The 16,742-nt window shown below is 35.7% G+C and overlaps 1 protein-coding gene across 3 annotated transcripts in view; it reads left to right on the top strand.

The window, feature by feature from the left end:
- CYP39A1 (cytochrome P450 family 39 subfamily A member 1) overlaps positions 1-16,742 on the top strand; it is a 97,878-nt gene that overhangs the window by 51,991 nt on the left and 29,145 nt on the right. For all 3 annotated transcript variants that reach the window (XM_064360992.1, XM_064360993.1, XM_064360994.1), the window contains exons 8-10: positions 2,527-2,660; positions 11,908-12,003; positions 12,869-12,957. In XM_064360992.1, the coding sequence (XP_064217062.1) occupies positions 2,527-2,660; positions 11,908-12,003; positions 12,869-12,957 (319 nt within the window). The remainder of the gene's footprint in view (positions 1-2,526; positions 2,661-11,907; positions 12,004-12,868; positions 12,958-16,742) is intronic.

Here is a 16,742-nt window from a genome sequence, read left to right on the forward strand (position 1 = left end):
TAATTTATATAGATAGTTACCTTTTATGTAGCTAATGATTTGTTTGTATGGATAATGGTAGAAGACAGAATCCATGTTACAAAAAGTTTGGGAATATCAGTGTAAATAACTGTTTTATTGCAGGATTTCTCAAAGCCTGTAATATACTAACGTGTCCAGTGAATCACTAATAACATGTATCATTTTTCATATTTGGTTGCCCATGGAACTTTATTCTTCCTTCATGCATTTGACACCTTGCAAATATTTCATAGAACACAATTTGGAAACACTGTGGCATTTAGGTTGTGAAGATGCAGAATGCATACCTGTTATTTTCCTTTCTTTGTTATGGAAAAACAAAAGCAACAATTTTGTTGAGCAATGCCTGCAAAGATTACAACAAAAATCCTATAAGAGTGCTTATCTCCTTTTAATATTAGATTGCTCAGATCTGAACAAATAAGTGGAGGGTCTTAATTTAATAGAGAATAGTGCTGTATATCACTGTTTCATTGTTGAGGTGTTAACCCTCCCTCAGCCTAAGACAGGAAGTTTCCAAATTCCCTAGCCTCCAGAGTTTCTGGGATGGCATTGAGGATCATCTATAGTATGGCCTTAGTGGATCTCTCACAGTTCCATCACATATGTTCCACCTTCTGGGCAAACTGGACCCATTGCCATTTTCTAAACATACTCGTGTTGTCTACAGTCTTACTTTTGTTCTTCCTCTTTGCCTAAAATATACACCCACTTGTCTCCCTATGTTGAAGTTGGACATTTGCTAATTTAATTTATATTTACTAGGGTCGACTCTGTGCAAGGAACTCATCGTATTTGTAGTTTTAGAGAAAGATATTAATAAAATATTTTGTTTTTCATCTAGTTGGTTGTGAACCCTACCTGCTTTTAACTACCTTAGAATATTTTACATCTCACAGAATAGTTTCCTTGCCTGCATGATGTACTAGTTGACTATGTGCTTGTCTCTTACCTCCTAGTAGACTAAGTGTATTGCAAGCAAGAGCTGTGCCTTAATTGTTCTAATACTGGTAAAGCCTGTCTCAGCTCCTGGTCCCTGCTTGGTTCTTAAGAATCTGTCAGCTTGAATGGAGTTCACAGACACCCCTATGGACATTAATAGAACCAGGTAGAATCTAGGTTCCTAGACTTCACTAACCAAAGGTGTTTGCTTCTGACTCCTTAGGAATTCTATCTATACTGACAGAAAAGGTTTCCCAGGCAGCACCTAACAAACCTTTTCCTGCAGAATGGGCTTGCTTTTGAACAGGCCTCATCCAGAGTCAAAGAGAGACATGGCTGGAGACCCTAGTTCCACTCTCACCCGCTCGTTCCCAAGATGGTCTGAAAGCTAATGTGAAAAAGAGAAGTGCATTGACTTAATTAAACTGACAATATTGTTGACTTTTCTTAAGCAAATACTGTCAAAAACAAATTGAAAGCTCAGTTGTTTCAAGTAATTTTCAAAATGCAAACATTTTACTTGAAATATTGTTAACTAAACTGTCTAATTTGACTGAAAGGTCCTGCCATTACTTTAGATGGTACAAAGGTTGATGGCAGATGGCCCGCCACCTGTCCCCCCTTTTTCAGGTGTTTTCAATCTAAGATCAAATGAAGTATGCAATCACGTTAGGAAAGTTTGACGCACCTGTGCTTAGAGGTCGTCTTCATTCTTCGAGCTCAGATACTTGTGCCCATTGCTCCTTTCCTAATTGTTTTTTGAAATGAATGAGTTAGAAAAAACAAAACAAAATAAAACAAAACAAAAACAAACAAAAAAACCCCAGCAAATCAAATGGGAAAGGGCAGAAGAAAAAGGCCAGGTGGCTTCTCATGTCTTTTTCTTTGTGCTTTTGATGCCAGTCTTTTATTGCTTTCTACATAAGTGGAATGAGAATTTGGACAAGAATAAGATGAGTGAAACCTTTCTGACAAGGACTATCTCAGTTATTTGATAGCTATCAGACTGTGGGAACCTAATTTGAATACCAATCCATAACATTACAGTAATCAACGTTGGCTTAGTTTTTTACCTTGTCAAGAGGAAAGTGATAAAGAAAAAGAGGCAGTTGGCCAGGCGTGGTAGCTCACGCCTGTAATCCCAGCACTTTGGGAGGCCGAGGCGGGTGGATCACGAGGTCAAGAGATCGAGATAATCCTGGCCAACATGGTGAAATCCCGTCTCTACTAAAAATACAAAAAAATTAGCTGGGTGTGGTGGTGCACACCTGTAGTCCCAGCTACTAGGGAGGCTGAGGCAGGAGAATTGCTTGAACCCGGAAGGTGGAGGTTGCAGTGAGCCAAGGTCGCGCTACTGCACTGCAGCCTGGTGTCTGGTGACGGAGTGAGACTCTGTCTCAAAAAAAAAAGAAAAAGAGGCAGTCAAAGTCAATGACTAAACACTTTACTTGCTGTCAGAAGCCACATCTAATCTCTGTTGATGAACTTACATGAAATCACTTTCTGGCCTCTGTAGTCTATCTATTGTTTCCTTATTATTATTATTATTATTGTTACTTACAGGCAAACATAAGATTAAAGTGTCTGAGGATGACCTGGAGAAACTCCTTCTAATTAAATGGTGTGTTTTGGAAACCATTCGTTTAAGAGCCCCTGGTGTCATTACTAGAAAAGTGGTGGAACCTGTTGAAATTTTGGTAAGCTTTGGTTTTGTTTTAAATTAATAAACCTTCTAGAAAAAAAAAAGTACACATTTTGCCCACATATATTTTTCAGGTTGTCTTATCTTGATTTTTTTTACTTGACAAATAAATATTTTATATATTTGTCTTGTACAACATGTGGTTTTGAAATAGTATACCTTGTGGAATGGCTAAATCAAACTAATATGTGCATTATCTCACATGATTATCAGTTTTTTATATAAGAACACTAAAACTCTATTCTTTTGGCAGTTTTCAGGAAAACATTATGTTGTTACTAAGAATAGTCACCGTGTTATACAATAGACCTCTTGAACTTACTCCTCGTAACTGAAGTTTTGTATGTCTTTGACTAATATCTCCCCAGCTCCTCCTCCACTCCCCTTCATTACCCTTCAGTCCCTGGTAACTACCATTCTACTTTCTTTCGGAGGTCACCTTTTTTGGATTCGACATATAAGTGAAAATACACTTACATGTGGTTTGTCATTCTTCCTGGTTTTGTTTCACTTAACAGAATATATTCCAGGTTCATTCATGTTGTCACAAATGTGGGCATTTCCTTCTTTTTAAAGGCTAAATAGTATACCATTGTGTATATATACATTTTCTTTATACATTCATTCATTGATGGACACTTAGGTTGAGTCCATACCTTGACTATTGTGAATAGTGCTGCAGTAAACATGGGAGTGCAGATACATCTTCAACATACTGATTTTATTTCCTCTGGATATGTACCCAGTAGTGGGATTGATAGATCATATGGTGTTCTGTTTTTAATTTTTTGAGGAACCTCCATACTCTTTACCATATGGATATACTAATTTACATTCCCACTAATAGTGTGCAAGGGTTCCCTTTTCTCTACATCCTCTTCAACAATTATCTTTCATCTTTTCAGTATAGCCATTCTACAGATACAAGGTGATATATCCTTGTGTTTTTAATTTACATTTCCTTGATGGTTAGTAATGCTGAACATTTTTTATATACCTTTTGGCCATTTGTATCTCTTATTTTGAGAAATGTCTGTTCAGATTCCTCGCCCACTAAAAAAAATTAGCTTTTATATTTTTGTTTTTTACTCTTGAGTTGTTTAAGTTCCTTATATATTTTGGATATTAACCTCTTGTCAGATGTATGGCTTGCAAAAATTTTCCCCTATTAGATTGTCTTTTCATTCTGCTGATTGTTTCTTTGGCTATACATAACTTTTTTAGTTTAATGTAATCCCATTTTTAAATTTTTACTTTGGTTCCCTGTGCTTTTGGGTTCATATTCAAAAAACTGTTGCCCAGATCAATGTCATGAGGGCTTTTCCCATATATTTTCCTCTGGTAGTTTACAGTTTTAGGTCTTACTTTCAAGTCTTTAATCTATTTTAGTTGATTTTTGTATATGGAGTGAGATACAGGTCTAATTTCATTCTTATAAATGTGGATGTCCAGTTTTCCCAACATCCTTTATTGAAGAGACTGTCCATTTCCCATTGTATGTTCTTGGCACCTTTGTTGAAATTCAATTGACTGTAAATGTATGGATTTATTCTGGGGCTCCCTATTCTGTTCTATTGATTTATGTTCCTGGTTTTATGCCAGTACCATGCTGTTTTGATTGCTATAGCTTTATAGTATATTTTGAAGTCAAATAGTATGATGCTTCAGGTTTATTCTTTGTTCAAGGGTATTTTATAGTTTCATATTTTTTTTCTATTTCTGTAAAAATGTCATTAGAATTTTTATAGCAGATATTATGTAATTTCTTGAATTCTATTAAGCACTAAATGACCCTAGAACACGTTACTAATAAGAGTTGTGCAGCAATGTTTCCTTAATATAGATATTTACCTAATGGCAAGTATTTTAAGTAAAACATAATAACCCTTTAATAATCGTTCTGGCCATCTGATTCTGTATCAGAATCAATATTATCCTATTTAAATCAGGTAGGTGAATTGAATGGCCTCTTGTCTACTGATTCAACCAACAAGAATTTCTTAGCAGCAATAGGCTAAGGAATTCAGGATGTGGAGAAAGTTATTTTGGATAGCTGGGAGACAATTTCAGTCCACAGATTACAGATATGGGAACAGATAAGAAGAATATCTTGGATAATCTCAATTTATATTAGGAGGCAACAGCTGAATGAGGGTGAGAGGATTTTCTATGGACAAAGTAGGAGCAAATTCTCAAGTGTACCGTGAAAAGGTATGTGCACATGGCAGACTTATCAATTAAATATTTGTGAATCAATATGGCATAACAAATTTTTATATATATATATATATATTTTTTTAATTGCATTTTAGGTTTTGGGGTACATGTGAAGAACATGCAGGATTGTTGCATAGGTACATACATGGCAATATGGTTTGCTGCCTTCCTTCCCATCACCTATATCTGGCATTTCTCCCCATGTTATCTCTCCCCAACTCCCCACCCCCTGCTGTCTCTCCCCTAGTTCCCCCCCAAATTATTCTTTTGAAATTATTTGACTTAGGGCCTGCATTATCCAGCTGGATCACATTTAGTCAGTCCTCTACTATTGTTTGCTTTTTTATATGCAGCTTGAGAGTGCATGAACTCAAACCAAGGAAAGTTTGTAATAGAACACAAATAAAAATCCAAATTTTTAAAAAGTTGAACATTTTGCTTCCAAAATAGGCATGATTTATTTAACTGATCTTATGTAAATTAGAGCATTTAGTTTTTGTGGGATTGCCATAGTACATGCTTTAATTTAATTTAATTAAAAAATTTTTTTAGACAGAATCTCACTCTGTCACCCAGACTGGAGTGCAGTGGCACAATCTCAACTCACTGCAACCTACAAGTAGCTCTTCTAGGGTCTTTTAATCTCATATCTTTGCAGGATTATGTTAAAAAGGGATTTGTAACTTTTGTTGGGGCTATTAACCTCTCATTTTTTTTCAAAAGTAATTTTACTTATTTTGACAACTTTGCCAGAAGAGATAGCCATGCTCAAACACATGCACACACATGTATACTCTTGCATGCACAATCACCCATCCCCACAACCTCTTAGATATACTACCAGAATTATCTAATATTCTCTTTGTATGACATTAATACAGTAACCAAAGTTTCAGCACAGTGTAAATCTGTCATTAAACATTTTTTTAACACTAATTCTTCACTTTTTATGCATCTAGAGAGTTTTCATATTTATTTCAGTGGTCACATAATAGTCCATTTTCTTGATAGCATAAATATTTAGTGATTTTTGGCTCCTCAGAATTTAGACTGTTTTACTTTGTGGTTACATTATTGTGGTAATTATTTACATCTTTTTACATGTACATTCTTTTTTAATGATTATCATTGAATTATATTTTCATAGTAGATTACTAGCCACAGGCCATAAACACATTTATTATTCACTGCATATAATCCTGTTACAATACTGAACTATTTTATAGCACCAACAACTAGGAATTTCACAATAGAAATTTTTTTAATTAAAAAGGATAGCTATCTAAAACAATTCATGAAATTACTTAAAAAATTAATAGTCTCTTACCTCTACCTCTTTACATCCATGCTTTCTTTTAGAGGACATGAGGCTTAAATATATCCAGGCTTTTTGCAAGCCTTAGCAGTTGTTCATGACTATCTCAGTAGTTGGGCAACCCCAGAAACATGCACAGGCTGCCATCTTCTGGGCATGTTCTAGGGCTTTCTTTCATTATTTTTCACAATATCTTTTCAGTATTTGTAAAAGATGAAATTTTTCTTGTACTTACTATTTCTTTTGTAAATAAAATAAACAAACAGCTTTTCCTCTAAGAAGGCCTAACCTAATCACTATGAAGTTCTCCCTGCAGAGTTGAGACTTTATCTTTAGAAATAATAACTGGCACAACTTTTTCTTCTTATTAAATAGGTAAAACATGGTATTTATACCACGGGGAAAAAGGAGACCATAACAAGAAATAGGGAAAGGGGAGGAGACCATAAAAAGAAGTTAAACGAATAAATTAAAAATTGCTTAAAATCTCTTAAGTCAGAGATAATTGCTGTGAACATTTTGGTATTGTAATTTCAGATGTTTTTCATGTGGTGTATGCATTTAAAGAAATTCCACTGGAATTTTACTATGCTAATTGTATTTAATAACATTATGTGTTTATTTAATAACATTATGAGAAGTGTTCTTTATTTTTTATTTTTTATTTTTTTGAAATGGAGTCTCACTCTGTTGCCCATGCTGGAGTGCAGTGGCATGATCTCAGCTCACTTCAAACACTGCCTCCCGGTTCAAGCAATTATCTTGTCTCAGCCTTGCAAGTAGCTGGGATTACAGGCGTGTGCCATCATACCTGGCTGATTTTTGTATTTTTATTAAAGATGTGCTTTCAACATGTTAGCCAGGTTGGTCTTGAACTCCTGACTTCAAGTGATACACCCACCTTGGCCTCCCAAAATGCTGGGATTACAGGCATGAGCCACTAAGCCTGGCTGAAAAGTTTTCTGTGTCAATAAAACACATATACACAATTTTGAATTGATAGCAAATATATCAATTGGATATAGTATACATTTTTTTTTTTGAAATGGACTTTCACTCTTGTTACCCAGGTTAGAGTGCAATGGCATGATCTCGGCTCACCGCAACCTCCACCTCCTGGATTCAGGCAATTCTCCTGCCTCAGCCTCCTGAGTAGCTGGGATTACAGGCACGCGCCACCGTGCCCAGCTAATTTTTTGCATTTTCAGTAGAGACGGGGTTTCACCATGTTGACCAGGAGGTCTCGATCTCTTGACCTCGTGATCCACCCGCCTCAGCCTCCCAAAGTGCTGGGATATAGTATACATTTTAAAACCAGTCCCTGTTTTTGAATATGTTTCTGGCTTCCAGTTTTTCACTTGTATAAACAATGTGAAGATGAACATCCTTTCAGCTAAATCCTTGTATATATTACTAATTGTTTCCCTAGTATAAATTCATACAATTTGGTTCTTTCAAGATGAATATGTTTTTGAAAACAGGTGGAATGTTCTTGTTGAACTGAAGTTAATATGTTCCCAGAAATTTGTATTTTTAAAACACATTTCACATGAGCTTATCTATGTTGAGTAATGACAGAGGCTCATGTTGTCTCCTTTATTGGGCAACTCATCAAGGTTCCTTACTATGAATATTAGAAGTATTCTGTCACTACCTGTCCCTAAGGTAGTGTGAACAGGCTCTCTTTGTTTATTTTTTGCCTCTGTGTCCTTTCCTGGAAATGGAATGAATTGAAATGGATGGACACTCTCTACTTTCTTTGATTTACTGTATTCCTTCTTTCTCTTTATTATAATGACTTTCCAAAACTCTGAAACTTCTACCTGTATTCTCTTTTCAAGTTTTTACATATTTGTTAGACAGTTTATCTTCAAGAATAGCCATAAAAGAGTAACAAAAAAAGTGTTGGAAAAGATGAGTAATTGAGGAATGTTAATTATCCTTTAAAGGTGTTAAAACCTGTTATAAAGCTAAAAAAAATTAAAATGTTCTGATCCTGGTGTCAGACCAGATGTTCATCTCAATAGAACAAACTGGAAAGATAACAAAGAAATTAACTCCTTGATACATAAAAATTTAATATAGGATAAATGACTCCTTATAAATCAGTGTAAAGGGAAGAGATTAATATGTGGTTTGGGATGACTGACTAAAAATGGGTGTTTTTTTAAACTTCTAAAGTAGAAGTTCTCAAACTTTTTGGTTTCATGATCCCATCACACTCTCCAGAATTATTGAAGATCCCAAAAAGTTTTTGTCTATGTCTATTTTAAATTTAATATTAACTAAATTTCAAATTTAAACTGAGAAATTGTTAAAATATTACTTTGGTGATTCATTTAAAAATAATAAGAAAACTCTTACATGCTAATATATTAGTATGGTTTTCTAAAGCATTACCGATTTTTTTTTAATAAAAAGAAGAGGGCTGTCTGATTTTAAGATTAATCAGTGAAACCACAAAGAGGATAAACAGATTTAAATGTGCCATATCAAAATTTAATGTCTCTTTTTTAAAGTATAACTCAAATGTGAATATACTGTAAACATCAATATACAACACAACTATATATAATTTTAATATTTAAAGGACTCACACGAATCACTAAGTAAAGAATGATTGTCACATAATCAGGACAGAACATAAATGTTTATGGGATAAAATAAATGAAAAAACTGTCAACATAACATCAAAATGTAAATGACTGCCTAAAACAACCATTAGAAATGTCAGATTATAGATAAAAGGGCACTGAAACTTACATTCTCATAAATTATAGTTAGAAATACATTTTGCTACAAAATTTGAGGAAATAGTTGAATAACATGCATTAATAGCCTTAAAATATCCATGTCCTGTGTCATCTGAACATCTGTGTTAACAGAATTTACATGAAAAAAATGCTGTGTGGAAGAAAATGCTTATGGTGGCACTATTTACTATAGAAAAAAAGTAGGGAATGATTATTAATTATTGTTTAATCTACCCAATGAAAGATTAAAGAGTCATTGGAGGAAGAATTATTCACCATGAATGTACAATAAAAAGGAAAAAGAACGCACAGTTTTGATCCTCCTGAATAACCAATTTAATCTTTCTTCACTTATCTTTGTAACATGGTTTTTTTAAATTTATTTGTTTGTTTTTAACAAAAAAAATTCTATTACTACTAGGTAAACATACTGGAAATAAGTATAGCTAATTAATGACTGTCTGAGTTTCAGAACTCTGTGTTTTCTTTTCTAATTTTTCTACTTTTCAGGATTTTCCAAAATTTTTGTAGAGATCAGTTTTTATCATACAAAATAATATATTCTTTAATTTTAAAATACTTTTTTTTAATTTTTTTTTTTGGCAACAAACACCAACCAAGCCTCTGGTTAAAAGCTAGGAGAAAAGGCTATGTGCTTCAGACCTCCTGCTATAGATGTGTTACCTCTAGACTCCTCCTTTCTCTTTAAGATTATACATTCCTGGCACCCACTTAGCTCTCAGCACCCTTCTTCAATTACAACAGAGAGTCCAGCCTTCTCTTCCTTTTTTAAGAAAACCCCACTTCTAGATTAGCAGATGAAGCTTATTTTGGCCTCACACCATCCAGGTGAGGTGGGCTGGCCAGGCTCAATTCTGTCTACCTGAGCGATGCAGTTGCAACACATAGAAGCTGTAGCTTCCTTTTGCTAGTGATCTGTGTTGTCCTCCTGCAATTGTTTTGTCTCCCTCTTGATCTTTTGCTTCATCTGTTGTGTAAGTAAAGACAGAGACTGTTTAGGCTGGGTGTGACAATGTCTGCTTGCTCAAAGGGTTTCTTGATAGAACCAGCTGTTTGATAGAACCTTCATGCTGTTTATTAGTCTGGCAGTTGCTGCTACTGCAGCAGGAACCTCTTTCTTGTCTCTTCCCTGTTGCTCATGGTAATTCTGTTACTCAGGACCTGTTTGAAGTTCCCCTCCCTTTGCTAACCTGCTTTGTAGGCTGCAACTGTCAGCAGCCTCCAAGTCATGATCACAGGTCAACAGCAACTGAAGAGGACTTTGCAGTGGGAAGGGGAAGGGCTGTGGTTGTCCTGACTGAAGGCCTGTCCCTGTGCTGTCCCTAACCCTGCTCCAAAATACACTCACAGCCCTCTGTGGCTGATTCCAGAGTCAGTCAGGACCTCTCTAGCCTTAGTTCCAACAGAAGTAAAACAAACAGACAGGATTGGGATCTCACAGGTCTCTTTCTATTTTAAAATGATAAGAGGGTGACTGCAGAAGCTTCACTCCTTCCTAGTCTTAGATTTGAGTCTCTCCAGCTCTCCTGATTCTGAAATTGCCAAATCTCAAGCAATCCTCCACTAGAGCCAACAGAGGTTCTCCTGGGTTAAAAGAATGATGATGTCCCCGCCCCATATTCCACTCATAGCTACCAGTAAAAGACATATTTTTATTTTTCTTTGAGACAGCATCTCACTCTGTCACCCAGGCTGGAGTGCAGTGGCACAATCATAGCTCACTGCACCCGCCAACCTCCTGGGCTCAAGCAATTCTCCTGCCTCAGCCACCCAAGGAGCTGAGACTACAGGTGCACCATCATGTTCAGCTAATATTTTTAATTTGTGTAGGGATAAGGTCTTCCTGTGTTGCCTAGGCTGGTCTCGAACTCCTGAGCTCAAAGGATTCTTTCATCTAGGCCTCTCAAAGTGCTAGGATTGCAGGAATGAGCCACCACACCCAGCAGATGATGTATTTTTAATTGTAAGGTGTTTATGCTTCAGATAAGGAAACCTAAAGTAAAAATTTTGCAAATATCTTGAGGACATTTCAAAACTATACAAAGTTAAGTAGGTGTGGCTTATGATGATGGACAGTGGGAATTACCTAATAAAATAGCTTTACCTTAGTAAAGTTGGTAGCTATCTAGCAATTATAAAATTTGGGAGAGCTCTTTGTACTGTGGTTCCTGAACTTGGTGGTGACAGGGAGATTTTGTGAAATGGGTTTTAGTTCTTGGTATAGTTTATAGATCATGAAAATCTATTATCATATGGACCAGGAAGGACAATGTAGACTATGCTGCTTGAGGAAGCACATTGCTTATCCTCATTCCCACAAACACTGTGACCCCAAACACAAACCTAACCAAATAAATACACAACACTTGCCTTTTCCTATGTCTTCCTAACCAGTTGTTTTCCATTTTTTTCTGTCCTAATAACTGGTGCTGGACTGAAAAAAGAATAGTCCGCTGCTCCTGCCCTAACAGTCATCAGTAACCACAAGAACAGGAGACCCTCTGCCCTCTTCTCAGTGCTACCATGGCCATTGTCCCTGTCTCAGGATTCAATTTTTCTGTTCCATAACCTGAGCCTCCACCGTAGTTTCTGTCACGGAGAACTCTGGCCACAAACCCTAATATCAAACATCAAAAGCTACATTAGAGTGGGCCCATACTACTTTCTAAAATTTTGACATTTAGCTAATATTTCCTTCTATGTAACTGAATATATGTACATGTAAATCAGAATTATATAGATACTATATTATTAAATTTTATATTATTTATAATTAAATATATAACTATATAAATATTAAAAATTAGATTTTCTCACAGTCAATTATAAAACGTATGTCTTCACCACAATATAATTGTAGCATTATTTTTAGTGGCCTAAACTCTCTTTAAAGCATATTTCAAAAAAATGATTTGGAGCTGATTTTTCCATTGTAGAATTACATCGTACCTTCTGGCGACTTGTTGATGTTGTCTCCATTTTGGCTGCATAGAAATCCAAAGTATTTTCCTGAACCTGAATTGTTCAAACCTGTAAGTTATCTCTTTCAGTATATATTGTTCTTTAATTTTAATTGCTTTTTATTTCAGGAGTGTAAATTCACAAATTAACTAGGACTATATAATTAAGCAGCCGTATTTCTCTCATAACGAAGAACAAAGTTGACTACAAAGTGCAGAACAGATTTGCAATAGACAGTGCAGCACTTACAGATCAGTTAGAAAAGTTTTGTAATAAAGTTCTCTAATTTTAAAATAGATTTTACATGAAACCAGAAGGGCATGTTCAAGTAAATATGCCTATTTTTGATAGAAGACTTATTTTATGTTCTTCAGGCAATTGCTTCTTTCATTGATTTCCAAGGAGTACAAAAACAATATAAATAAAGCAAATTAAACCCGTGATCAGCTATTTCTTAGAATTGGGATGTTACAGGACTGAACAGAATGTTAAGAGGTCATTTTGTCTGTCCTCTACCTTTAGGTAAAACTGTCAAAAATGGCATCCAGATGCATTCATTCTGCATCCCCAGCTTTTTCCAACAGGCAGGGTTGTCAGCGTCTTATTTCTAAATTTATTACCAAGAGCAATTTTATGATGGAGCCTGAGACCTTATTATAAATAGTCTTCCTCTTCTTAGGTCAATTCTGTGGTCGATTTACATTATAATTTACATTTACCACTTAACAGATTTTTTTAAAACCTTTTTATTTATAAGTTCATGTTCCAAAACCACAATTGTGTCTAATATTAATAACAGGTTGGAAAGAATTACCAACAACCCTGCAACTTTATATGCAAGGATTAGCTGTACAAGGTCATTTTTAGCCTAGAGAATAAAGTTAAACTTATTTATATAAGGCTGATTTGGAAAAAAAAAATGTTTTCTTCCCACAGGAACGTTGGAAAAAGGCAAATTTAGAGAAGCACTGTTTCTTGGACTGCTTTATGGCATTTGGAGGCGGGAAGTTCCAGTGTCCTGGAAGGTCAGTGAGACAGCTGGGCTACATTTATCCAGAAAGTCTGTAGAAAGATGATGACTCAGAGGGGTACAGCTTTAGCTTAATCTCATATATACATTTTAAACTATAAGAAAATCTAGAAAAACACATTTTGTCTGGTTGACCTGTGGTCTTGTGCGGTGTCTGTGGGAATATTTGAAGTGGCTTCTGATAGAGGACTTCATGAGAAGAGAATATTACACTTGGCAGATGCCGCATAAAAGCAGCATTTATGGTTCAAATTGTCAGCTTTCATACAAAGATAATTGGAAGTTGTTTGAGTGCTACCTTTATAAACAAAGATTATATTTCTTTTACTATACCATTGTCATTGATATTTTCTAGGGTTATAGAACATCTTTGGCTTGGAGCATAGGTGGTTTTTGTCTATGGTGTTAGTTTTGTGAAAACTTTCTTTTGATATCATTTATAGTTAAATTAATGTGGCACCCAGCACTCCTCAGTGTAATACCCTGTTCTAATGCAAGTGTCCATTATTTAAGGAAAGTTATTATTATCTTTATTTTTTCAAGCAGAAAAGGTTTTTTAATATCTCATCTGTGCCATGCCCTCTGCTAAACTTCAGAGAGTACTGAGGAAGATGGACATGGTCTCTGACTTCATAGAATTTACAATTTACATTAATTATGTCCCATTTCTTCACTGGGGATGACTCTGTAGGGGGAATGTCAGTACCTGTTTGTGACAAAATCTTACTCAATGAACTTAAAAATCCATTACATTTTTATATTTGAAAAATCATAGTTTCTTGAAGTCAGTCATCCTCATTGTTTGAACAGTAATGCCAGTCCATATTTGCAGTTATTACTTGCTCCACCATATCCATTCCATCCTCCCATTTTTCATGTGTGTTAGAGTATAAGTATGCTTTTAGTAATTTACACTTCCTCTAAAATAGTATTAATTAGTCTTAGCCAATCATGGAAATTCTATCCTCATTTTAGACATTATTTTATAAATCTAAGCCAAAGCAAATTGGTGCCTGGTGTTTTGCTGAGCTGTTTGTCCTGAGGTAAAAAGTTGAACTAAACTGACCAATCAGAGTGAAAGAAGAAACTTCTTCAGGATGAGGCCCCCTTCATCCTGTCCCATTGGATATGAACAAGGAAGCACACAACCTCAGATGTTACTAGCAGCAAGTTCAAGAGGAATAAGCTGTATGATGGGGCAGTCTGTAGATGGCAGAGCAGAAACATAGTAGGTGCCTGAATCCCTGGAATCTCAGTAATATTATGTTGTCACTGAATTCATCAGTGTTTGAGGAGCTCATCTACTTTCTGTTATGTTAGATAATAAATGTCATTACTTTTTAAGGCAGTTTTTGTTGGGGTTCCATTGTTTAGAGCTGGATACCCATGGTATACTGACATACCCACCATAATAGCTTTTCTAAATAACAGAATAACTCTTCTAAAAACAATAGATGTTACTTTTTTCAGGTGCATATATATTTATATATATTACTAGTAGCAACTAAAGAATTTATTATAACCATCTTTGACCTGCAGCTAGCAGTATTTTAAACCAATGACTGAAATGTCTTTCAATGGAGTATATAGTATGGGCCAGTTGTCAAGGATCACCTGACTGTTGTTTCCAAGAGGGGCATTACTGCCTTCATGATGGCTTTTGAGGCTAACAGACATTTTTTGGGGTTTGAAAGTAATTGGTGTAATAAACGGAACCATGGTGCTGCAACTCAATCAATAGTATCTTCTTTAGGCAGAAACTCATGTTTTTAAAGTGTACTGAGCTCTTACTCTGTGCAAGGCAGTGTTCTGGGTACCACAGGGGCTTTGGGCATGAGTAAGACATGTTCTCAACCCACATGAGAAACAATGTAGTAGGGACAAATAGGACATTTAATTAATAAATAACTACAAGGATTTCTGGTTGAGAGATGCCAAAGCATCACGCTGAGGTTCAAGAGAAAGGATATGTCTGGTCAAGATGATCTCAGAAGATTTCCTGGGGAAAGTGGCATTTGTAGGGCTAGAAGAAGTTTTAGCTTGAGGCAACAGAATGAGCAAAGGGTTTCTAAGCACAGAGGCGTGTGGCTTATGGCCTTACACTGTCTGTTACTGGGACCAGATTACAGATAGTGATGAGAAGTAAGGCTGAAAAGGTACATTGGCCCAATTGAAAAGGCCCCTTAATACCTGATATAGGAGTTTATATGCAGCTCACATGGCACTAATAAAGTTCTAAAAGGTTTTGGGCAGAACGGATTCATGTGAAGTATGGCTTAGGTTATATGGTTATGCTAATATTCTATATGTGAGACATGGAATGGTAGAATTTATCAGATTTGAAAGATGATTAGAAGTGGGGGTCAGGTGAGAGGAAGACTTTGAGGTGGCTTTGTGATTTTAAATCCAGGTGGCTGGTAGAGATGGTGGAAATAGAGAAACCAAGAACAAGAGAGAGAGTCTGGGAGCAAGATCTTAAGTTTTCCTTTGAAGGTAGAGTGTCAAAATATATAGATTTTATATATATATTACATATATATGTATATATTATATATATAAAATATACCAGTTAAATATAAATGTTGAATGCATGTGACCTATTTAAGAAACTTTGTTAAGTTTAGTTTTCCATTGTTTCTGTTTTAAAATGTCCTTAATTTTGTCTGTTACTTACTTTAAACAGCCAGGTCATGAAATGTTTTGTTTCTAAAGAGAAATAAAATAGAAAGTTGTTCAGGAAAGCAAATGACTTCATTTGGACAATGTATACCACAATAGTTTTTTTTGCACTAGAAGTTTAATCCCACAAATCCTTAGTTGTAATCCCCAGAAAATTGCACTTATTCTTGATTTGTGCTCCAGGAGCCAATTTATTTTCTCATGCACCAAATACTCAGTGAGTCAGACAAAGTTGCCCGTAATATGGCTGATGATCAAAGTTCATCATGAACACACACTCTTATGGCCTTGCAGCTGTCACTTCTTGGAGTCCAAGCCACTGAAGTGGTATGAGAACCCCTCTCACAAGTAAACACAAGGTTTTGTTGATTTAACTAAATAAGTACTTGGTGCTGCCGTTGGCTAACAACCAAAAATCAGAATGGAAGAACTATGATTCCTCATCTGGTTTGTGGAGGTTCTGAAAGTAGGTTTGGAGGAGGATTCCACTGCTAGGCACTTCCTTGTAGCACATGGAGGGAAATCTAGTAATTCTACTGCTGGAGAAGTCTGGCGGTTTGTTTTTGTTTTGTTTTGTTTCAGAAGACAAACAGGAAAGAGCAGCATGAACCACTAGACTTCTTCAGAAATTGTAGCTTGCAAAGAGAAGAGTCTTATTATAGTGGACAGTGTCACGTTAAACTATAAGATTTAAATGGAGGAATAAGACAGAGGACTTTCAGCATAGAGGAGAACTTTGAGTGAGCATCTCTGAGAATTGATGATCTTAGGGATGTACTTGCTATACTTGTCCCCTGGAATTCACACCAAAGCCAACAAGCTTGATTTTCCTTGGTTCTAATTCTTGCAAGAGGATGCCTGGTTGGCTGTGTCATTGTGCAAATTGATATGGCTTAAACTCCAGTGTAAAACAACAACCCTGATCTTTGGCAAGATTAATCTGCTTACAAAGGCGTGTTTGAATAAGAAGAGGGTGTAACAAGAGGAAGACTGCAATACTTGAGAAGTAAAAATGAAGCATGAATTCCTCAGGAATAGAACATATGCGTTTTATTTTGTATGTGTGTTTGGGTCTTTCATGTATTCTAGGGAGTCCCAGTC

Source organism: Aotus nancymaae, unplaced genomic scaffold, assembly GCF_030222135.1.
Source record: "Aotus nancymaae isolate 86718 unplaced genomic scaffold, 86718_ANA_hifiasm-v0.15.2.pri h1tg000040l, whole genome shotgun sequence".
Taxonomy (NCBI): Eukaryota; Metazoa; Chordata; class Mammalia; order Primates; family Aotidae; genus Aotus; species Aotus nancymaae.